This window comes from Sebastes umbrosus, chromosome 11, assembly GCF_015220745.1.
Source record: "Sebastes umbrosus isolate fSebUmb1 chromosome 11, fSebUmb1.pri, whole genome shotgun sequence".
Classification (NCBI taxonomy): domain Eukaryota; kingdom Metazoa; phylum Chordata; class Actinopteri; order Perciformes; family Sebastidae; genus Sebastes; species Sebastes umbrosus.
Genome location: NC_051279.1, coordinates 19718721 through 19742672, shown reverse-complemented (window position 1 = coordinate 19742672; position 23952 = coordinate 19718721). Strand labels below are relative to the sequence as shown.

The following is a 23952-nucleotide window of genomic DNA, read 5'->3' as shown; positions in this document are numbered from 1 at the left end:
TATGTCGTCAAATTTTATTGTTCATAGTTGAGATTCCCAAAGCAGCAGAATTTTAGGCTGATGTTACATACAGTAACATTTTATTTCCAGAGTTGTTTTGGTCATAATGTATGTAACATAGATAAACAATAAAATAAGTTTTATATTTTTTGTCATGAGCAAAGATACTGACTAGTTTGGGATTTTTCTTTTGCGGTAAGCGTTATACGTATAGGAAAATATCTGGCATCCTGTGCGACCACAAACCACACCCCAAGTTGCATCACCTCTATTCCAAATATGTAGCATTTAAACAGCTTTTTTTGTATGAATTATTATTAAAAGCATTTGTGTTTGCTGTTGATTACCACATTTAATTTTATTGAAACTCAACGGAAAAAAAATCTGTTTTTGATTCAGGGACAATTTTTTTTTTATGCCTGTTCAAGGTAAAGTATATAGGTATATAGAGTTGAGTGTCATCAGCATAGCTGTGAAAATAAATGCCAAATTCACAGATGCTAGCTCAGAAACATAATGTGGATTTAAATTTGCAGTGGGTGCAAAACAAAGCTTTTTGGTACACCAAATTTAACAATATAATACTCTGAGTCCATGATATTATGAAGAATACAATACAATTACTGATAGGGCCATAAAACACCCGTCCATGAATACTAATGTAGTTTTGGGACCGTGCAAGAGGTTTATCAGGGTTGATCTCATAAAGGTTAAGGTTGACCTAAACAAAAGCTGTGCTCAGGTCGGCCAGACTGATTAGTGAGAAGGAATAAATAGACCAGTTATGTGTAGTTTTAGAGAAATGAAAACATTTCACATCAGGTCTGATGCACACATGACAGTTTAGTTTTGGCTGTTGAAACGTTGGCTGTTTGATACTTTGACTAGTTTTCTGCAGCTCTGTTAAAAATGATTGGCATGATAAACCGCAGTACTGTTTTTTTTGTGGTGAAAGTCAACAAATAGCGTTAAGCAGGGTGATATTTAATCATCACAATTCAAACATTACAATTAAAATACAGTCAACACAGTTGGCTCATTGGAGAATACAGAGACAGCGATGCTATTGGACAGAATCTGATCCGACTGAAGAATTGATTAAGGAGGTACTAATATTTTAGGATTTACAGTTCAATTCAATTCAATTCAATTTTTTTTTATATAGCGTCAAATCATAAGAGAAGTTATCTTGAGACGCTTTATATATAGAGCAGGTCTTAGACCGTACACCACGAGTCCTCACCAACAATACACTCGTCGTGTGAACATTATGCTCTTTAATCAGGCCACTCATTAGTGTTGTGTCAGTGTAAAGTGATCTAATACTGATAACGCTTGTCTTCAGTGGGTCTGTACGAGATCTGCAGCATTATGTGTAGGTGTCATTACAGTTAATGCTGATTTATGACGTGAAGTGAATATGTGAGAGTGCTGAGTAAGAGACGGCCTTAATTAAATACACCGTCTATAGCATCTGTTTGATTTTATCCAACCCTACACACTCTATACTCTCAGAGGATTCTCTCTGTGCATAACATATTGTTTTATTTAACCATTACTGAGTTACATTAATAGAAAAAAATATTAGTTGAAAAATTAACTATCCTCTTCCTCATCAGTTCTTTGGATATACACACACAATGACACCTTATATACATTTCCCCCAACAAGTAAACTATACAACTTATCAATCATCTAGTCATACGGTGGTATGGTTGTATAGGTAGTTTGTTTTTCCCTGGACAACAACTTCATAGAATTAACAGTGTTGATAGGGTAACATATTGCATAAGAGTGTTTTCTCTTGTTTTGTGTTTGCATAGCATATCTTTTTTTTTAAATGTCCTTAACTCTTAAACATTATGACCTTAGAATTTTAGGCTGATGTTACATACAGTAACATTTTATTTCCAGAGTTGTTTTGGTCATAATGTATGTAACATAGATAAACAATAAAATAAGTTTTATATTTTTTGTCATGAGCAAAGATAGTGACTAATTTGGGATTTTTCGTTTGCGGTAGGCGTTATACATATAGGAAAATATCTGGCATCCTGTTCGACCACAAACCACACCCCAAGTTGCAACTCCTCTATTCCAAATATGTAGCATTTAAACACATATAACATCCTTTAAAGTTGTCACCTATGTGGTCAAGGGATGTGTGTATGTGTAGTGTTAAACACAAGGTAGTTTCTTTGCAATTCCTGTGATCACAGGTTTGACGGGTTGACGTTAGGTAACGCTCAATGGTGATATTTCTTTTTTTTTTTTTCATTATTTCCTCTCAAGTTATGATTCCATTTTCAGCGGATGTGCTCTTTTAAACAGCTACACATTACTGACCATCCGTGATGACGCAGATTAAAGGGGAACATCACATAAATTTAGAATTCCAGTATGATATTTCCACGGCCTCGGAAAGTTCAGTATTAGTGAACATGAGATACTCTCTCTCAAAGCCAGAAACCAGAGAAGTAAGTCTCAAACTTGTGATGTCATAGGGTATAAAGTCTGGAGCAGCTAGACAATGAATGGGAGACTGATTTTGTGGACACACAGAAAAAAAAATGTTATACCCAAATGAGCTTTATTCTATTGTAGTGTTGTCAGTTGTGAAACAGAAAATGTACCCATATACTCAAAACATTGCCCTGGGTTTCTCAGTGTCATCTATTACATTGTTCCCAATGCATTGTCTATGGAGCAGTTCCACACTTTATACCCTATGACATCACAAGTTTCAGTTTTACCACTCTAGTTTTTGGGTTTGGGAGAGAGTTGTTCATGTTTACTAAGATTTGTTGGACTGTCTTAGAACATAGGAATAACTGTAATAAATAATGTATGAACTTTGAAAATGGGTGTAGTTCCCCTTTAAGTTATCATGGATGGTCATTGTGTGTGGATGTGTACGTGCATATGCTGACCTTTAGAGAGGGGGTGTGGGGGGGCTACTGTGCATACCTTTGTGCGTCAAGTGTTGCTCAAACCACCGGACAGTCTGATCTCATTTACTCCTTTCAGATACATTAGCATTATACCAACACTTAAATGTCATCTTGTGCTATATGGGAAGGAGACGGCTCGAGCTGATGCAAAGGGCTTCACCTTCCAGTAATATCAAGACTGTCAGTCCCCCCACACCACACTCCTCAGCACCTGCTAACCCCTCACTGTCAGTTTAACAATCACCATCAGACCCTGCATCAGTGCTGACTCACTGAGGTGTCTAACTGTGTGGGGTATTTGAGGTAAATGCTCGTCTATGCACATTCTGCATTAGCGTGTCCCTCTGCCCCCACACATCTTGTACAATGATATTTACTTATAATTCATAAAGTAAGCAACTCAACTTTGATCTACCTACCAAGCGTTTTAATCTCTGCATACTAAGGGGTTTCATATTGTTGTTTTGTTGAATGAATCAAAGTGTTACTGAACTAAACAAAACGCACTCAGGCAGCGATGTGATAAAAGTCAGGGTTAATATGAGTCGTCTCACATTACCACAGTGGCGGTATGTGAGCGCTCGACTTCAGAGGAACCTCTACCAAAATGACTGATGTGCGCTGGAGGCATCAATGGCAAACTGTCACTGTACAGCCACAGAGCCTTTTCACAGTAATCTGGGTAAGCAGGACTACCCGTCAGTGTTGTGGTTTGGAAGAAGTGATCCTGTGCAGGTCCAGGGGCTGGGGCTCGACGCTTCTTTGTAATTTGTGGGTGAAGGAAGTGTGAGGCCTATGTACCCACGCTATAGTGACTGTCAGGTGAATTGCTGCTTGGGAACTGTGTCAAGGCTACTAAGCAGTCTTGTTTTACCGAGGGTCTGATGTTTATTGATGCTTATCACAGCATAAAGAACAGGAATGTGATTTGATTAAAGCCGTCACTTGCTTAGAATTGACAGGAAATGAACCCCCACAGCTACAGTATGTCATTACTCATCATTGCACCACATTAAGTTCAAAGGAAAATACTCATCAGTTACTAAGAATGTTACAATCATTTGGAGATCACGGGTATAATTAGAAGTACTGTATGTCTCTGGTGTTGGTTGTTTTCTCCATACAGTACCAGACATTTTATTAGAATTCGAAACTTCTGGTACCTCATATACACAACTTAAAGGGGACATATCATGAAAAACTCACGTTTTCAGTATTTCAAAATGAATTTGTGTATCTGGAGTGCCTACCAAACTAGAAACTGTGAAATAAGACAACCCAGTCAGTCTTTTGGACTGGATCAGAAAACATGTGATTCAACAAGCCAATCAGATTTGACTCCCCTTCCTATGTCACATGCAGGCTCATTACAATATACCGGCCACAGCTTGAAAACTACATTTGCAAAGACACACCATATTTTTCTCACAAGCCACTCAGAACAGACTGAACTTTTTCGGGAGGGGGGCTCAAAGCAACCCGGTCTCATAGTAGCACGACATTACACAGACATTCTGCGTGTCATGAGTATGTATTTTAGCCTTTTCATGTGTCATTTGTGCGCCACTTTTTGCGTGTCATTTGTACGCCACACACACGTCTGAAGACAAACAAAACCGCTTAGTTAGGTAAAGGAAAAACGTCATGGTTGGGCTTAAAGTAAGTAGTCACAAACGCCGGTCTCGAATACCGGTTTCCTGCTTAAAAGTTCGATGTTTGTTGGACCCATTAACCTCCGCAACTGCCCACCATAAGTGGTCTTATATACTACGTCATTAACTCTTACCGTAGTGGATGCGTTTACATTGCAGTCAATACAGGATGCATGGTGTACAAATGATATACATAAATCAAAAAAGGCGTTCTTATTGCACGCTAAATGCCTTGCGCCTTTTCGTGCAAATGGGCTGCTTAAACAGACAGGCGCTAAAACAGAGCGTTTCAGACAAAAATAAAAAAGTGTTTTTTGAACATTAATGTATGTAAACATGTTTTAGTAGAAACACAAAATACAAGTATGAACCTGGAAATGAGCATGATATGTCCCCTTTAATAATGAAACTGAATTAATTGAAACATTTCTTCAGTTTTGTTGATGGTAATGAGGTGATACTGTATGCATCACAGTGAGCGAAGTGCAATTTTGGCCTCACAGAAGTGACACTGTGGCTTAAGGAGTTACTGAAACTCCATACTGAGAACTGAGAGAAAAACCTTATCTTACACCTGAGCTTAATCTTGGTTAAGATTTTTATCTTGGGGGAAGTTTTACTACCAAATGTGTTTTAAGTTACGTCATTGTCAGACATGAACGAGCAATGGTGTTGAATGTTCATTAACATTCACCATCATTATTGCTATCAAATCACACCTTGTGCACTGTGTTAAACTTATTTAGGCGTTCAGTCATGAAACCAATTGTAATTTATACTGTAATATAGCAAAAACACATGTCTTCTAAGTGTTCTTTAGGTTTCTTTTTCCAAAGAATTCAGCTGAGGAGATTCAAGAAAAGAAAAAAAAATATTTTCCAGTATGAGTTAGTCAGACAGTTTCCCCCTTCTTGACTGTGGCTTTTGCATCATAGGGCTCATTACACAGGTTACATTATGATCAATTTTCAATCTCTTGCATGTTGCCTCTGTGAGATGGATGACTTAGATCACATGGTGTCAGTCTACTTAGACTAGAGAGAGAAAATAGGCATGTGGAGAAGTAATTCAATAAGCACAGACACAGTATTTTATGGGTCATTCATTTTTATTACACTATTAATTAGCTTGACCAGTTTTAATTTCTCAGATTGCTTGCAAATACAGTAACACAACAGAGAACATTTTGCCAAATAGGAATATCTGTCTGCTTGTTTGTGGAGCATGTCTTTGGTTAAAGGTCTGAATGAAAATGAAGAACAGCTCTCTCAATGATGCTATATCAACATCCTTAGAATCAATGCGGTATAATTGAAATCAGACAGAATCGATCTCTAACATTTAGCAACCTGTACACAAATCGAGTAATTTGGTTCTACTTGTGCTTAGTGCCACTCCTTGTCAATTAGGCAGAGGCCGTGTGTCTGTCTATATTTCCGAACGTTATAAACTCGTCAATGTTTTTCTCATACAAGCTTCTAAATTTACATTACAGGTGAAAAGCATGACCCTTGATCCAACTGATTATTACATAGAAATAAAAAATACAGAATAATTACATCCAAAACACAGCATTGTAAAAGGCAATAATGCAGCAATTAAAATCTCAATAACATTGTTTATATTTCGTCGGGAAGTAAGGGGACAGACCAACAAAGAAGTCTAGATTTTGACAGAGGACGTACGTACAAATGTGATTTGATTAACTACAGTATACACCATTCTAAGTCTGCTAAATGCTGGTAGGAAACCTTCAGTGGTTTGGGAAACACAGGCAAGCTTATTCTCATCTATGGTTTCAGTAGTATCATTACAAGATCAACTGACTTAAACTGTGAACATACAACATTTTCATTCACTAACGTAGCTGTACAAATTATACAAGGGCTATGACTTGTCTTCACCTGTCATAACGCAACCGCAACCTGCAATTAACCTGCCTAACGAGAGAAACTGAAGATTAATGCAAAATCATAACTCTTTTTGCTTATTTCAAAGCAAACTTTACAAAAAATAAACCAACAACTTGAAAGTAAACAACTTTTCCTCTGAATGGACAAAAGCAGGTTTTTAAAGAAAAACTTCCACCAGTAAAAAATAAATAAAACGTGAACTGATTTTGGTATGGATTATCTCTGCTATAGCATGATGAACAGAAAGCAACATCCCACAATGTGACCTTCCTTAACCAAGATGGCCTGATAGAATTAAGTGGTTAAAGGAAATTTAACCTGACACACTAAGCAGTTAACAATCAGCCAGAAAAAAAGGGGCAGTCCCTTTTTTACTTACCTATACAGGGTACTATGTTGATCATAAATATGACAAACTACAATGAGTCATTCAGTGAAACGCTGTAAGAACTGAAATATAGCATCTATAGAGTACTAACATTCAATGTTGTTGAGTCCAAATTTGTCAAACTGGGATTTAAAGACATGTTTTACTACTATCATGCCTGAGTGTGGTGTGTTTTTAGGACTTACTACACACACTGACACGTTACATTACTATAGCTGTGGCCTCTTTACACTCCGCCGCTCTGTACAGTACGACACGCTTTAAGTTCCTCTGCTCTGTTAAGCGCCTGCCAAATGTGAAAATGAACAGGCTGCTACAGGAAGTGACGAGAGGGGCATCAGGCATGTAGTCTGTCTGTTGGATGTGTTGAACGTCGCTACTCCTATCAAGGTTTACTAGGGGGAATGATGCATTACTAAAAAGAAGATGGAATCTCAACGTCTACCTTAAATACATTCAGAAAGAAGTTACTGTGTCGTTGTCTTGTGCTGGTTTTTGCAACAGTCCGTTTTCAATCAGCCATGTTAGGAAAATTGTTTCTCCTTCTCGTAACAGCACAACGTACTATTTTTATGTATTATTCCATTACATCGATGCAAATTAATCATAGAAATGTCTACACCTAGTAGTATGTATTTCTTACGTTATTTACAGTGTCAATTTTGAACGGTGACATTTCCGAGTTTTCAAAAAGCAATGACAGGAACAACACAAATAAATACAGCAGTATCATACACCAAGTTGTCATGCTTTCATTAAAATAACGGACTTCTGATTATTCTGTTTTCTCTTTAGGTAGCAGTACAAATAAAATCAACTCATTCACTGACTAAATTAGCTAAATGGAATATTTGGTATATTTCGCCAAATAATCATTAATAATAATATTGAGGGCAGATCCTCAGAATTCAAAACCTTTTTTTTGTACCACCGACACGTAGTTCTGTATCGACTAGTGTGGTCTTTTTGGCCTTCTGTGTTTTAAAATTAAAGCCTAAAAGTCTCACTCATTCAAAGCAAACACCTCCCCATCCTCACTTAATGTTCATGTCTTAATATTAGAGGTATTGTCCAATGTTACAGTAGTTCATGGAGGTAAAGATAGTTTGACAATGAGCTTAGTAATTGCCCTTTTATCACTGAGTGGGTTTCAAATTTAGAATTACACCATAATATAACTAGGCTGTCACTCGCACTCATCTACACAGATACATTATATCTAACTGTGGTACAATTTGAACGAAAGAGACTACTACTGAAAAATAAACACTATAAAGCATTATGCACCGTTCAACTTCAGTTTCTAGTGAGGAGCGATAGGTCAAGTCATGCCACTGGGATGGTTTTCCTGTCTACGAGGTGAATGTTTTCAGGATTATGAAACGCTGTGTGGCACCGCTAATGGACAGAACAATCCTCAGACTCTAACCCGGAGGAGTATTAGATTACAATAGGTGATGTGTATCATATCGCATTATTCACATTCTGGTAATGATGATAAGTTGTTGTTGTTGTTGTTGTTGGTCATTTACAATGGGTTTAGGACGTACCCCGTACTTATTCAGTTACTTTTTATGGTTGCAACACATCATAAATCCGTCAAAGGGAGTGAAGCTGGGACACCACTGTAAGGAAGAGTGGCGGGGACAAAACAAGTGGTCAGGCATGACTTGTTGGCCACCCCGGTACCTCAGTTCATCTGTTCAAAGAATTTGTAGGTAGGGTTTTCATAGCCGTGATTTTGCATTTTGTTGAGCTGTCGTTCTTCTGGTGTCAGCATGGGGTCGACCTGCTGCGAGACACACAAAAGCTTGAATTATTACACACTAAAGACAAATTCATGGGCGAGGACCACAACGTCAACTGAGATGTCAATAAATTGTTCGTTAGATATGAAATGACGGATGGGAATGGTGGAGCAGGATGACTGCTGTGGTGTGAGGAGGCTTCGGGAAGGATCTCCCATGGCTTCCGGGATTGGGAGACCCCCAAACGCATTTTTTTTATACAGTATTTAAACACCAACTGCCTCTTAAAGGGAAAGTTTGGCATTTTGGGAAATATGCTTATTTGTTTTCTTGCTGAGGGTTAGATGAAAAAAATCAATACCACTCTGTTACACGAGCCAACAGCAGGCTAGCTTAGCTTAGCAAAAAGACTAGTAACAGGAAAACAGCTATCCTGGCTTTGTCCGTAGGTAACAAAATCTGCCTAGCAGCATCTCTAAAGCTCTTTAGTTTTTTTTGTTTCCAGTCTTTATGCTAAACTACTGTAAGCTAACTGGCTGCTGGCTATGCTGCTTCATATTAACCATGTAGGTGTGAGAGTGGTATTAATCTTAACATCCAAAGAAAGTGAATAAGCATATTTCCCATAATGTCAAACTATTCCTTTAACCTAAAGGATCATACCATTGACTGTATATAAAAATGAACAACATGACAGCTCCCCAAAAGTGAAGTCAAAACATATCGATCGCCCCCTGGCGGCTGGCTGCAGTATAGGTCACAAATCCCGCCCCCTCCATGTTAGTGGATGGGACGTGGGCCAAACTAATAAGTCAAAGTGCACGTCAAATACATTTTCCCAAAGATGGTTTCTGTCATTTTGGGTAGTTCTTACGACGCTGATGTATATTCAAGTGTTAGTTTTTCTGATAAGTTTGGCTTTTAATAGTTACAGCTGTGAGCCTCTCACACTGACAAGCTGCAGCCGTGCTCGGCTCGCAATTGGTTTGGGCAGGTTGTAGGAAATAAATATAAAAACTTTTGTTATGCTTTAGACAGTGTTATTGTCAGCAATAGTGTAATATATACACCGTTTTTTAGTTAAACTATAGTGTCCTTTAATATGCTGCTTTTGGCTTAAATTAAAAGGCCTATCTACGATCGTACCTCAACGATGCCGTGACTGATAGTGCCGTATGGCTTCCTGCGCACCAGCAGAAGGCTAATTACCATCACCATGGCAATCGCCACGGCCACCACGAGCAACCCAACCATGGCGCCACGGTTAAATGTCTCCAAGGCATCGGGTTGCTGTGGAAAGAAAGAAATGTGCGTTGAGACATTAAACAAGGGAGACATGTTGGGACAAAATGAAATGGGTTATTTTGAATTTGTATTCATGCTAATTTCTTCACTCATTTTGTAACACAAGAACATTGTGACGCTTCTACTCAGCCCTTACCAGTTCATCTGTCTCGATCTCAGGAGGCTTGTTGACGACCTGCTTGAGCTCCACAGAGGTGTTGATCTAAGAGGACAGGGAGTGTGTATGAATAAGGGAAATATTGGGACACACAATCATTGAAAACGAAACCTACAAAGCACATATTTCTGTGTCTAATCATAGTGTTTATTGAACTGTGATGGACTCAGTTTGAAATATCTCCAGCCTTTTCGATCGGCCAAAATGATCATCACCTTACCTTTTCCTCATATTCATAAGTAGCGCCTCTCTCAGATGTGGTGTAATCATATTCATCGACTGCAGGCACTGAGGATGACGAGAGACAAAAATGGAATAAAACATTCAGATGTGAGCAAAAGTAAGAAAAAAAACACTGCAATCATTTGAACAGAAGAAAACACTGAATACCAGCTCACCTTTCTTATTAGACTGAAGTTCTTTAGAGAAAAAAACACAAAAAATCATTAACAACAGCAGCCTAAGAGACGTTTTTAATACACACCAATGACACTGATGTTGAATTTGTGGGTGTGTGTACGAGTAGTATGAGGATATACCGATGCGGGGAGGATAAGGCCTGTTCTGGAAGGCTCGCTCCTCTTCCTCCTCATCATCCTTTTCCTCCTCGCTCTCAGCCGGCAGAAGCTCCTCAGTAGTGCGGGTCTCGGAGAAGGAGGTGGTCATGAGCTCACTGATGTCTCCTCTTTCTGCTTTAACCAGCTCCTCTGCAGGTAACACATAAAGAAAAAAGTAATCAATACAGATATCTTACATCATCACTTACTACAAAATACAACACGCAGGGGTCTGCGGATTTGAAACTGGTCAAAACAGTAGTTTAGCTTACGGATATCATTGTGCAGCTCCTCAGCCAAGTTGGGATCCTTGTACAGCAGTGCAAGACTCTGGTTCATCCTCTCCTCAATTACATGGAGATGTGTGTAGACCTGCAAAATATAAAAATCCATTCTGCTCAGGCTTTTTACCAAGAGAAAGCCAACAGAGCTCAAACAATGAGTCTGTGTGTCGAATTGTTCTTAGCTGAGAAAAGAGAAGCAGTGCATTACTTCCATTAATGGATGAAAAATGAAAAAGCCCAGATAGATTTCCTATGGAGTCATGAGGCTAAAGAAGCGTTTGAAGCCAGCAAAGCCTGGCTTTGATCGACGTTTAATGAAAAGAAGATTGGTAGCTGATTCACCTGCTGTGAGTTTGGTCTTAACTTATTTGCTACACATACTAACTCTTCAGCACACGATGTTCTGTACGTTTCATGGTCAGCAGAATGCAGCTCAAACGCACAGGTGCGTGCGAAAAGCCTCTCAGAAGCAAATACCTCACACACTCTCAAACACACACCTGGAATTTCATCTGCTCAGCCTTCTGGGGGTCGACGGCCACGATGTGCTGGTAATGCCTGAGTGTGTGTCTGCGGTCCTTCTGCTCTGCGGCCATGTATCGCTTCAGAGCCTGCAGCACACGCTCTGGCTGGAAAACACAGTTGAAGGGAAGACAGGGAGTTAGACGGTGAGATAAAGGTGCCACAGAGACAGAAACTAAAGCAGATCTTCGGTTTACCTGAGGGGGGTCAGACTGCACGGCAGTAAGGTAGTTCTCCAGGGCCAGGCGGCGGTTGTTGTTGAGTATGGCCTCCACTCTGGCGAGATGCGTCTCCACCAGCCTCTGCCTCTCTCCGGCGACCTGCTCCTCCAGCGTTTGCAGCACAGTCTGGAAGTGCTGGAAGTGAGGGAGTAGATGCAAGGATGAGGAAAGCTGGTAATACACTGCCACAGGAGAATTGAAACTACGGATTAACGCCAAGAAAGCAGGTTGAAAAATGTCTGTTTACCTCATTCAGGGACTGTCGCTCTGTCTTTGGCAGATGCCTTGACTGGTTGTCTGCCTCGGCCCATTCCTTCATGATCTAAGGAATTAAAGAGACATGATAACAGTTTATATAAGTATCACATAGACTATCATAGTATGAAATAGGGTATAACATATATAATAGGGCTGTGTATTAGCAAGAATGTGGCAATACGATACATTACATGTTGCAGGGGTTACGATTCAATATATTGCGATTCTTTAAAACAAATTTTAGGTAAACTGTCATAGTATAAAGAACACACCACCATATGCAGAAAATCTGAGCTCAGGTTAACATTTCACCGTCTTTGCTCTACGCTATGCCCAATGCAGAAAATTACGAGTCACCGCAAAGTCACGAGCTGTGCAGATTTAGGCGGAATATATTGGAAACTACCACAAAGAAAAGGAAGAGCAGCTACAACAAAGACTGTGAAACTACGTATAAGTATTTATAAGCTGGTGGAAGGCGATTGTCAGAGTTTTTTGGTTAAATTTGCCAGTTATTATCCTCATATTATTATTAGTTAGATGGACATTATATCAAAATTGTAGACTACCTCTCAGCCTTGGTAACGAGTCCCACATTGTCCCACACTTACATACTCTTTGTCCCACATTTGGTTTGTTGGGATCTGGTCACCCTAAGTGTGATAAACTCTTAACTTCCATCATGTGCTGTATGTAACTCTGCCTCCATAACCACTGCAAAGTATATTAATAATGTATTGATAATAACTTCTCCTATTACTCCAGGTAATAAATGGTTAATATTTCAGAGTCTTGTGTTGCTTCCCTGAATGCACATAATACATGTCCGGGCCGCTGACCTGTCATTCTGAGAATTAGATTAGGAAGTGAGAGCAATGGAACAGCGAGTCTCAGTCCGACCTGCCAGCCAACAAACTATTAGCCTGTTCTTAGCCCTGTGAAAGTCACCTCATTGATGCGCTTCATTCTGCGCTCCTCCAGGTCTGTTTTGGCACGCAGGAAGTTGGCATGCTCCGTGTCATCCACTGGCTTCTCAAAATAAACATCAACGCCATCTGTGGGCCGAGGTGTATTCACTAGATGGGATGGACAGAAAACAGAGGTTATTACTGTCACGCAGACTGCAAGAGCCAGAGAGCAATTATCCTGTAATTAAATGAACAGCCCTGGTCTTAATGTGACAGGGAGGGAGGGAAGGCCTTTTTACACAACAATTTGAGGAAGGGGAAACTACATCTGCTTTGTCCGGGAGAGAAATTGGACAGAAGATGATGATATATTTTGTATAACCCCAGCCAGGGTTCCCATGCGTCCTGGAAAACAGTTCCAGTTCCACAGGAAACAGTGGAAAATCTTGTTTTGTCCTGGATTATTTCAACATTCTCCTATTTTTCTTTAGCTGAGCATGAACTTTATCTATCAGAGATCCCAAAAAAGGATAACATTGCCATCTGAAAGGGTTAAGGTATGTTCAGGATCATATTAACGTTCAAATGGTAGTTTATGGATCAGAGTATTTTGAATAGGCTGTTCTCGGTTATGTCAAGTCCAAGTCACGTCACGTCACATGGTAGCAAATCTACCTTAAAATCTACTTTATATTAAAGGGGCTATGGTGTAATAAACTGGCGTCAGTGGCAGTTAATAATCCTAGCAAATTTAACTCTAACTTTGTATCAATTTGTTATCATTTCTAAGCATGCAAGGGATGCTTTCATAGATAAGTAACAGCCACAGACTGCTCTTCTTTTAAATCAGACTTCCACAGAGAGAAACATATTTCATATATCTGTCATACCAGCTAGATCATCACTGAAAAATGTCCTGGAAAATGATCTCTAGAAGTGAGTGGGAACCCTGCCAGCTGAGGAACGGGGAAATATACATCACTTTGGGCAACACACAAGATTAATCATTGCTATAGATTCTCTGGATTTCAACTAATCCCATACGTTGGAAAACATTTTAGAAGATTATTGAAAAAGTGCTGAAAAAAATCACTGATCCCATTCTGCTTTAAGATATTGTATCTGGGTTTTAAAAATAAGCATGCATTCAATATTATTTAAATGCAAGTACAACAGCTCTTACTAGGAAACGGATCAAATCAAATATTGCAGTGGTTGAGGGTTAGTTAAACATAATTCATCATATTTTTATGATGAATAAATTGGCATTTGCTGTGAGAGTTGCTCAGGTAAATTTGAAAGTCGCTGGGAGGCCTAGACTGAGTACGTGACACCTTTTAAATTAGACTTAGACTTGAAATAAATGTTATCTGTTACAATGTTATGTTATTTCTTTGAAAAGTTATTGGGTAATAAGAAACACTGGATAAGTAAATATCAATATGTGTATGCAGCAGTGTTCCTTACTTACTTACATACTTTTTACATTGTCCTTTACTTGAAATGAAAAAATGTACAATAATAGCATATATTCAAATTTGATAGAAAACAATTATCCGCTTTATTATATGTATATATGTAATAATAAAAAGAAAATAAAAAAACAGAAAGTAGCAGGAGGGTTTGTACAGTACTTGTACTGTTGGGTTTAATAATACTTTTATCCGACCTTAAAAGTATCGACAGGCTCTGGTTTTTCTTTTACTTGCTTACACTGTTTCCCACACAGACAGTGAGCACTATCATGGTTTACCATGTTGCGTTTCTTCTTAGTCAAGTTCACGTGTTTAGCGGTCAGCTGCTCCATTTTACTGTTCACACTAGCATGAGCCCTACTGAGACCTGGAGGTTGCTGTGGGTGTGGATGTGTGATATGCGCCAGATCTAAATGACACGCAGCACACAGGTCGAGAAGTTGGTGGTCAGTACAGACTGATGAGAGGCTGAACTGGAAATGAAGAAAGCAGCAAATACAGCTCCTATATATATTTAGACAGAGATGCTTGTTTGCATGTCTGTGGCATGCATACTCTACATAAATGCATGGGTGAGTATGCGCATATGTGGTGGACGAAAACAGCTATCCTCCCATTAATAAACACCATAGTTTACACCCCAGGAGTGACACTGCCAGCAGCTATTTAGGCCGTTTGTGTTGTTAACCACAGCTACTTTGCGACAAACAATGAAAGGATTAACGGAACAAATGAGTTGCACTCACAGCTGTCTCCCTTCATCAGAGGTGCAGAGGTGGTGGGTTTGTGGAATTTCTCGTAGTAGTAAGAGTCCAGATAGTCTGACGTCTGGTAGGGACCTGAGTCAATTGGGTATTCATACCCCTCTGTATCTTTCACAGCTATTGCCTCCTCTTCCTCCTCCTCTTCTTCCGCCTCTTCCTCATCAACTTCCTCCTCCTCCTCTTCCTCTTCCTCTTCTACCACTTCATCATCCTCCTCTTCCATATCGGCTTCATCAACGTCCGTGTCAGGTGAGGGGCTCGGAGTAGGGGCCGTCACTTTGGGGCTGTGGAGAAGTGGAACTTTGGTCATTAACACAATACCTCTCACCGTCTAACACCTCTGTGTGGTCAACCTGAATCATCTTACGCAGGGTAGAGTTTTCCACTGGTCTGGGACGAGAGTGTCTGAGGACCAGCGAGGACGTCTCTTTCCTCCGTCTCTCCTTTACCGCTGGAACTCCCTCGGCCCGGGCAGCACACGTACTCGACCCCCCGGTAATGGTCTCCACATGGCAACAGCATCCCGTAGCTGTGGAGCTCCAGATTGTCGGCAATGCATTCCTGAGAGGGGAGGAAATCGATTCCACAAAGTTACAAACACAATGTATAACGAGGCTGACATTTAGATTTTTATGTTAAAACTAGGGCTGTCAAAGTTAACGCGATAATAACACGTTAACGCAAATTTGTTTTAACGCCACTAATAACTTGTGATTTTTAAGGTTGTAGCAAGCTCAGTTTAAAGCTAGAGTGAAGATACTGGCATCATATGAAACTAGAAAACCTTGGTACCAACCATGTCATACTAGCTTATCGTGAAGGAAGCTAAATAGCGCTCCAAACTTGTGCTAAATGTTGGAGAGGAAAAAATGGCATGGCCATTTTCAAAGGGGTACCTTGACCTCTGACCTCAAGATATGTGAATGAAAATGGGTTCTCTGGGCACCCACGAGTCTCCCCTTTACAGACATGCCCACTTTAAGATAATCACATGCAGTTTGAGTTCTGTGAGGGTTTCTGGACAATATTTGTCATTGTTTTGTGTTGTTAGTTGATTTCCATTAATACATATATACATACATTTGCATAAATCAAGCATATTTGCCCACTCCCATGCTGATAAGAGTAACTATGTACAGCTACACAGTTATACAGAAGTAACTATGGACAATCATGCGATTAATTGTGATTAAATATTTTAATCGATTGACAGCCCAAGTTAAAACTTAACAATTCAGAAGTTTCTTCTCTGAGAATATAAAACGTTGTCAGGAGATGATATGAAGGAGTATCACAGCTTGAACTCTGCCACCATTCTGCTCCGCACATAACACCTCTGGCGGGCGTACAGATAACGTATGACGTCATACACAGCACACCACTGTGCAGACTTGTCTAGTCTAGTCTATTGCTGTTTGGGCTGGCTGCAGGAGAGGATTTGAATCTGCACTGGAAAGTTCATTGTGTAGGTGAAAATACCCCCAATGGAAAGTCTCCTAATGTGGCTATAACACCTTTATTTTCCTTATTCACAGGTCTTCATTCTACGATTTTAAACATCTAATATCTGCCGTTTATCTGCTGTTCTCACCTCCTTAGCGATGTTGTGCCAGTACATGTAACTCTCACAGGCATCCATCTGCTCCTGGTGGAGGAAACGGCATCGGTCAGGCACCAGCAGGGCCTCGCTCACATACTCGCCCTCTGCAGCAGGATGGAAGGAAAAGGGAGGTCAGTGTCAGGTGATTACAAGCAGTGGGAGTCCTTTAAGTGTGCTTTAATGAGGACGGAAAGAGAGTAAGCTGAGTGATACAAAGAATACATGAAACAAGTGTGAACTAGAATAGTTAGATGGGGGTTTGGGGTGCATAAATTCAGACTGGCATAAATGTGTAATGTACACGCACTTTGAGCAGACAGACTGCAGCTAAGGTAGTCAAGGACATAAAGTAAATATAAAACCTTTATGATAGAGATCATAAATGCAGATGACTACTTTGTTTTATACAATAAACCATCCAGAAATGAAGAGGGTTAATAGTCTATATTTTATATGCTGTTCTTAACACAGTACTATTATTACACGCTGGTCTTTAAGGCTCACGCATAAAGGAAAGTTCACAACTGGTAGTGCGGTAGAAATCAAACAAGCTAGAGCCAGTTCTACAGCGCTGTTCATAAGAATCCAGGGTGACTCACTGTTCATTACTCACTCATTCATTCACTCATCCACTGTTGGCTTATCTGCCCCCCTAGTGGCCTATATCTGGCATGACCTCTCTGCAATACTGTTGAACTGCACATCCTGCTTTGCATCATCTACAGTTGTAATAGTAACACAATTAGAAAGCTGTGGCACTGTGAGAGATGCATAGGGATTTTTATTTAAATCAGTGTAAAGGCATATGTGGTACTGAAAGCATGCTTGTCCTGTTAGCTTTTATAGGCATGATCAAATTCATTCATCTTTTCTGCTTTGACACTGAATCATGGTTTATACTGTATGTTGTTGTATCTTGGGTCCCATTGAAACACAGCGCTACAGGTCTGAGACTGTGTAGTCCGTGTTTTAATCGATCTGGATCGATATATCGATTCATTGATCAACGACCCAATATCATCGATGATACATATCATTATCTTTAAGATACGCCTTTATTTTGAAATTCTTATGGCACGTCTGTCCAACCTTTTTTGTCCATGCGCACCTCTTTCCTACAGAGCCCAGTAATAAAATGTTCAAATCACATTTTAATTGCTATTTGTGAGTTTATATAAATGTAACTGATTGTGATAAATGGGCATACGATATCGTCTCATATCGATCGCAGGCCCCTGAATTGAATCTAAATCGTATAGTGGCAGACTTTGTGATATCAGCAAACATCGTATCGTTGTCCAAAGAATTGATATATCGTATCAAGATGAAACTTGTAATCTACACCCCAAATGGATATCACTAAACAAATGAAATGTAACGTGTTATTATTTGTTTTATTCGTACAAATACCGTAATGTAAAAATGGTGATTAGTCATATTCACACTATTATTTATATGTTTTAATTAGTGAGCTGTAGAGGTGATGGTAGGTGGATTTTGTTACCTTTAGACTGAGCCAGGCTAGCTGTTTCCCCCTGTTTCCAGTCTTTATGATAAACTAAGCTAAGCAGCTGTATTCATATTTAACAGACAAAAAGCGAATATGCATGTTTCACAAAGTATTCAACTATTCCATAATCTAGTGGTCAAAGACACATAACTGCAATGTTCCTGGTTTGAATCTGATTGGGGACCTGTGTTGCATGTCATCCCCGTCTCTCTCCCCATGTGTCCTTTCTGTTTCCACTGCCCAATATCAAAATAAAGGTCAAATGCTTTTCAAAATAATAATAATTTTATGATACAGATGGCATGACCTCAATCTAGAAATATAAAGGAGGAAATATAAAAGTATGTGTACTTATCTAACGGCAGTGCAGTGTTGTTCTTACCTAGACAGCGGTAGGGCAGCACTATGAAGGGGTGTGTCTGGCAGTGGGCCCAACCTTTCTTACACCAGGAGGGGATGGTGACGGGTCTTTTTGACTCCTCTATATGGGAGATCGGAAGAGCTGGGTACATCTGGACGTACAGGTACATGCAGAGACGACAAGAGACACAGAAACAGATAGATGGATGGACAGAACAGAGGGTTTGAACACGAGAGGAGCAGTGGACGGGGAAAAATGTGGTCAGATAAGAGGTTGGGGGGATTTGTTGGGAGGGGTAGAAGAGAAGAGGAGGGAGAGCACAGTCAGTGGGGAGAAGACTAACAAGGGAGAGAGTCATGCAACATATTGCCTAACTACTTATAAGAAGCTGTGTAAGGCCTTTTGTCGGAAGCCATGTTAGACATGGCACACTGAAGTTATCTTTCTCAGTAAACATTCTTGCCTTTCAATATTTCCAATTTCACATCCGACTACTTTCACTTAAAATCAAGGCCAATAATTTGAAACTCATAATGAGGTTTAATAATGAGAGGAATGTAGCTGGCACAGAGTCTGAATGCGCACTAAAAATGCTTTCATCACAAATGTCAAGGAATACAGGGAGGCTTTTGTGTAAAAGCAATCACAGATGCATAATGTGTCTGCTAATCGCATTACAGTCCATTCAGGCTTGTGGCTGCTGCTGCTGCTCTCTGGAGCATCTATGTCCGCTATGACCTCCAGATGGCGCTTGATTGCCTTTAACGGTTACACTTCAAATACTAAAGGAGGAGTGTGTGGAGAGTATGTGTACCATTGATTATCTTACAGTAGATGTTATAGAGTACACATATCAGGTAACAAGAGGAGGAAAAGTGGATGGTGCTACAAATGAAATATTGAAATATTCCAACAGGCCACCATCACTTCACTATATATGGTTAAATATATAGATTTATAGGACAGGTGTTAGACAAACCGAATTAGAAAATATAAATCATTTTACAGTGTTGATTTCATGCTACATTCTTTTTCCATTAAGGGTGATTCTGGTTTAATGCTGCTGTGAGAAGTATTGATCCATCCAGATCTGGTGTTCATTACAGTTGTTCAGGTTTGTGTTATTTTCCCTTGCAAGGTTCAGGAGCCTACCTCCTGACAGTAGGACAGGATTTCGCCGGGTTCTTTGAAGCAGCCCTGGCGGCTCTGAGGATCCGGCTCCCACTGGCCGGTCTGTAGGTTCATGTGCACGAGCTGTTGACCGCAGAACATGGCAATCTGCGGCTCCGCCACCTGGGGGCCCGGCCCGTTCACCTCGGTCATGGCCAGAGCCTAGAGAGCACAGGGAGGGAGAGCGAAAGGGAGTTGAGGAGGAGTCGATACAAACACAGTGGCAGATAATATTGTGTTTGAAGCCGATCCAGAGCGGGTAGACCACAGATAATTCCTAAATGCACTCCAGCACTATCCAACATTAGACCCAAGAGTGCAAGCCAGGGTGCAAGACTTGAGTGAGTGAGTGTAAGATCGAAACAGATGTAGAGAAAAGGAAGGAGGGAGCTAATGCACGGGAGAATTGAGTGCACGCTGCAAGCTTTATGGGAATATTGGAAAACCTAAAAATTCAGGGAAGATCCATAGAAGGCTCCCTGTTGAAATAACGGTGAAGCGAATGACAAGAAGAGCCAATAAAAGGCCCGAGTTATCGACTGGTGGCCTATATGCTCCCTGTTTGCTGACAGCAGTGACGGCTGAGAAAAGAGGGAATTGTGGATGGTGGATGAAGAAGAAGGTGTTGTATAGCAAAAATTTACAAGTATGTAAAAGATTGTCCCCCCGCTCTTTCCCCTCCTCCTCCAGCGGCCTTCTAGGATGCTGTTATTGATCGTGGGATATGTTGCCTCTGCCTGAGGGAGGGCCCAGGGGAGCCCACGTAGAGGAAGAAACAGCAGCTAGGGCTGGGAGTCAGGTGTTAATACAAGCTCATTGACCGATGGGCCACTTCACTACATTAACACACAGCACAGAGAGAGAGAGAGAGAAAGAGAGAGAGAGAGAGAGAGAGAGAGAGAGAGAGAGAGAGTCCAGGGAGGAATAAAGGAGGGGAGGGGTTAGGAGGAAAAAAGCTCTATGAACAGTACAAACAAGGACTTCATCTGTCTTCACGGACAAAACAAGATCTTTTTCGGAAAATGTGACAGCAGCTCAAAATTCCCGATAAAGTGCAAAAGCATATCATGTTCCACTGGACGTCTGAGTCATCTATGGTGCAAAAAATTAACTGTTTACCGAACACACGCACACCCCGTCTCCAGCAGGTCACTGAGCGCAAGTAAAAGATATCTCAGTGCATCATTTGACAGTAACACTCATGGTAGAGAACATGCGTTAATGTTTACTGTCCAGCCCTGAAACTCCTCAAGAAGGCATCCCGCGCCCCGGAGCCTATGTATAGCCCATATCCTTTCATCTGCGCTGACAGACAGAGATATAGACCCACTGACGACAGATAGGACGAGCAACGCCGAGCCAATTAGAAGGAAGTTGCCCAAAGGGGAGAAACGGGGGAGATAAAATATGGGAGAGTGACGCCTGATCAAAGGGAAGCCCTGCTTTGGCCGACCGGAGCTCAAGTGTTTGAAGTCCTAATTAAAATTCATACAGAATAAAATAAATATATAAAACCCTTTTGAGTAAATGTACAATAAATATAAAAGGCCCTGAGCTGTCTATGCATTCTAATTATGCTAAGAGGAGCTTGTGTTTCTGCATGTCCTTGCAGATTTCTTACAAATTACGGATCTACTTTTCATTACTGCTGACCATTTCCCAAAGCATAGCAGAGTCTTTTAGATTTATGAATGTATTTTCCTACTTTATAGGCCGTAGGTTTTTTCCATTTTAATATTGTTTCAATATAAATTATCAGAGGATTACGAAGTCGCTTGAGACAGTCAACATGCTACAGGATAGATTCACTCTTTGAACATAACTCATTTTTTAAATGCTACAAAATTTTCCTTTTCTTGTTGTGCATATTTTCCCATTGTTTGCCTTCTGGGTTTTTCAACGATGTTGCTCTCTAAAACAATGCTGTTTTGTAGCCAGTTCGAAAGCTTTGGCTGTCAGCACTTGCTGACAACTTCGGTGTGATGGATTACCCATCTCAAGCAAGCTTCATGTCCCTGCAAGTTAATGATCACCCCACAGTTAAATGAATGGAAACAATGGCTGCTTAGAAGAAATGGAAAACATAAAAAATTACGGCTGTCAAAGTTAACGCAAATTTGTTTTAACGCCATTAATTTCTTTAACGCATTATTGCAATCGATCTTTCGGAGGTTATAGTGGGCTCAGATTTAAAGCTAGAGTGAAGATAATGCTATCATATGAAACTAAAAAACCTAAGAAATCCATTGGTACCAACGTGTCATACTAGCTCATCAGGAAGGAGGCTAAATAACGCTCCACAGGGGAAATATTGGAGAGGAAAAAATGGCATGGCCATTTTCTAAGAGGTGCTTTGACCTCTGACCTCAAGATATGTGAATGTAAATGGGTTCTATGGGTACCCACGAGTCTCGCCTTTTACAGACATGCCCACTTTATGATAATCACATGCAGTTTGGGGCAAGTCATAGTCAAGTCAGCACACTGACACACTGACAGCTGTTGTTGCCTGTTGGGCTGCAGTTTGCCATCTTATGATTTGAGCATATTTTCTATGCTAAATGCAGTACCTGTGAGGGTTTCTGGGCAATATTCGTCATTGTTTTGTGTCGTTCACTGATTAACAATTATAAATATATACATACATTTGCATAAAGCAGCATATTTGTCCACTCCCATGTTGATAAGAGTATTAAATACTTGACAAATCTCCCTTTCAGGTACATTTTGAACAGATAAAAACCGTGCGATTAATCGTGATTAAATATTTTAATCGACTGAAAGCCCTAGTTTGAATAGAACTGTATTTTATATTGTGAAACCACAAAGTTAAATTTTAGCAATTTATCTCAAAATATTAAAAGGGAAAGTTTGCATCTCTACAGTTTAGGTAATGAACCAGCAGCCAGAGCCCCCCACTAATAAATATACAGCCCTGGCTGCTTCAGCTCTGAATCAGCTCAGTTACAGTCACAACATTCCAGATGTTCTTCCATGTAACTCAGTGAGACACCATAAGAGTCCAGTAATCCTGAATCATCCACAGGAGCAACTCCAACACGTCCTCACATCTGGCCTGCTTTCTACTGTTTTGGTACATTTTATGCCAATAAAGAGCAAGAAACATTTAAAAAGAAAATGACCAAATAACTTTTTACTATTCACTATGTATCACGATTTTTTTTTTATGATGTTGAAATAGATGTTTTAATGCCAGAATCAATATATCTGCTTTTATTGTTGTAGTCTGAGTAATGTGACGTCATATCCGTTCCGTATCCGTCAACCAAAACAAACCGCAGCGAGCCGAAACTAGAAAGCATAAAATGGTGGAGGGTCTGCGTGGATACGACCTGCACCCTCCCATGTTAAATCCAAAGTGGTAAACACTACACATCCAGTGAAGTATGGAAACACTTTGGGTTTCACACATTGCAGGGAAAGCAGAGCAAGACATCACGGCTAAAGCTGCATGCTAACTCTGTCATGGACAGGAAACGTTATCGTATTGCGGTAACGTGCGGTCGAGCTGGCCATCACTCTCATCTTCGTGGTCAAATGGGTCGACGCTACAACTTTAGAGCACCCATATACTGACATTTATGTTAAATGCATTCAAACGGCCCCGATGGAGCTGGATGTATAAAGAGAACGGAGCTGATAAGTGAAGGTGTTAACAAAGGGAACTGTATATACAAAATACATCTGTGGAAATAAGATTGATTGGATTATATTCACCAGAGGTATAAAACATAACATGTCCCTTATAAATTAAAAAGAACATTTGTGAGGGAAATGTCTTTATTCTTTGATCTTTGATTGATTTCCAATAATACATATATACATACATAAAGCAATCATATTTGCCCTCTTTCCCATGTTGATAAGAGTATTAGACAAATCTCCCTTTAAGGTACATTTTGAGCAGATAAAAAATGTGTGATTAATTTGCGATTAATCGCGATGAACTATTTTAATCGATTGAGAGCCCTATTAGAAATAACTAGAGTGTGCTTTGGAAAATTGTTGATTTAGTAAGTTCACACAGACAATTAGGTTGCGTTCAAAATTCCATACTAACATGCTGACAACGTTCATAACAGACGTTGACAAACAGCTCTGTAACATCAATAACGCTTCAATTTAAGTGTAGGTATAATATTTCACTTTGCTATGCATAATATAGTTCAGACTTTGATTCTCACAAA

General features: G+C 40.0%; 1 protein-coding gene across 2 annotated transcripts in view; it reads right to left on the bottom strand.

Annotated features, from left to right (window-relative positions):
* Positions 1 to 5692: 5692 nt before the first annotated feature.
* Positions 5693 to 23952, bottom strand: part of aplp1 (amyloid beta (A4) precursor-like protein 1) — a 37835-nt gene continuing 19575 nt past the window's right edge. Inside the window, exons 2-17 of one of the 2 annotated variants that reach the window (XM_037785756.1) lie at positions 19727 to 19906; positions 18596 to 18725; positions 16695 to 16807; positions 15471 to 15664; positions 15086 to 15387; positions 12905 to 13032; positions 11946 to 12020; positions 11675 to 11833; positions 11456 to 11584; positions 10944 to 11043; positions 10654 to 10821; positions 10513 to 10533; positions 10335 to 10402; positions 10094 to 10159; positions 9799 to 9942; positions 5693 to 8696 (exon numbers count right to left, since the gene is read on the bottom strand). In XM_037785756.1, the coding sequence (XP_037641684.1) occupies positions 8595 to 8696; positions 9799 to 9942; positions 10094 to 10159; positions 10335 to 10402; positions 10513 to 10533; positions 10654 to 10821; positions 10944 to 11043; positions 11456 to 11584; positions 11675 to 11833; positions 11946 to 12020; positions 12905 to 13032; positions 15086 to 15387; positions 15471 to 15664; positions 16695 to 16807; positions 18596 to 18725; positions 19727 to 19906 (2079 nt within the window). In that variant the 3' untranslated portion in view covers positions 5693 to 8594. The remainder of the gene's footprint in view (positions 8697 to 9798; positions 9943 to 10093; positions 10160 to 10334; positions 10403 to 10512; positions 10534 to 10653; positions 10822 to 10943; positions 11044 to 11455; positions 11585 to 11674; positions 11834 to 11945; positions 12021 to 12904; positions 13033 to 15085; positions 15388 to 15470; positions 15665 to 16694; positions 16808 to 18595; positions 18726 to 19726; positions 19907 to 23952) is intronic. The other variant, XM_037785757.1, reaches the window with a different exon arrangement.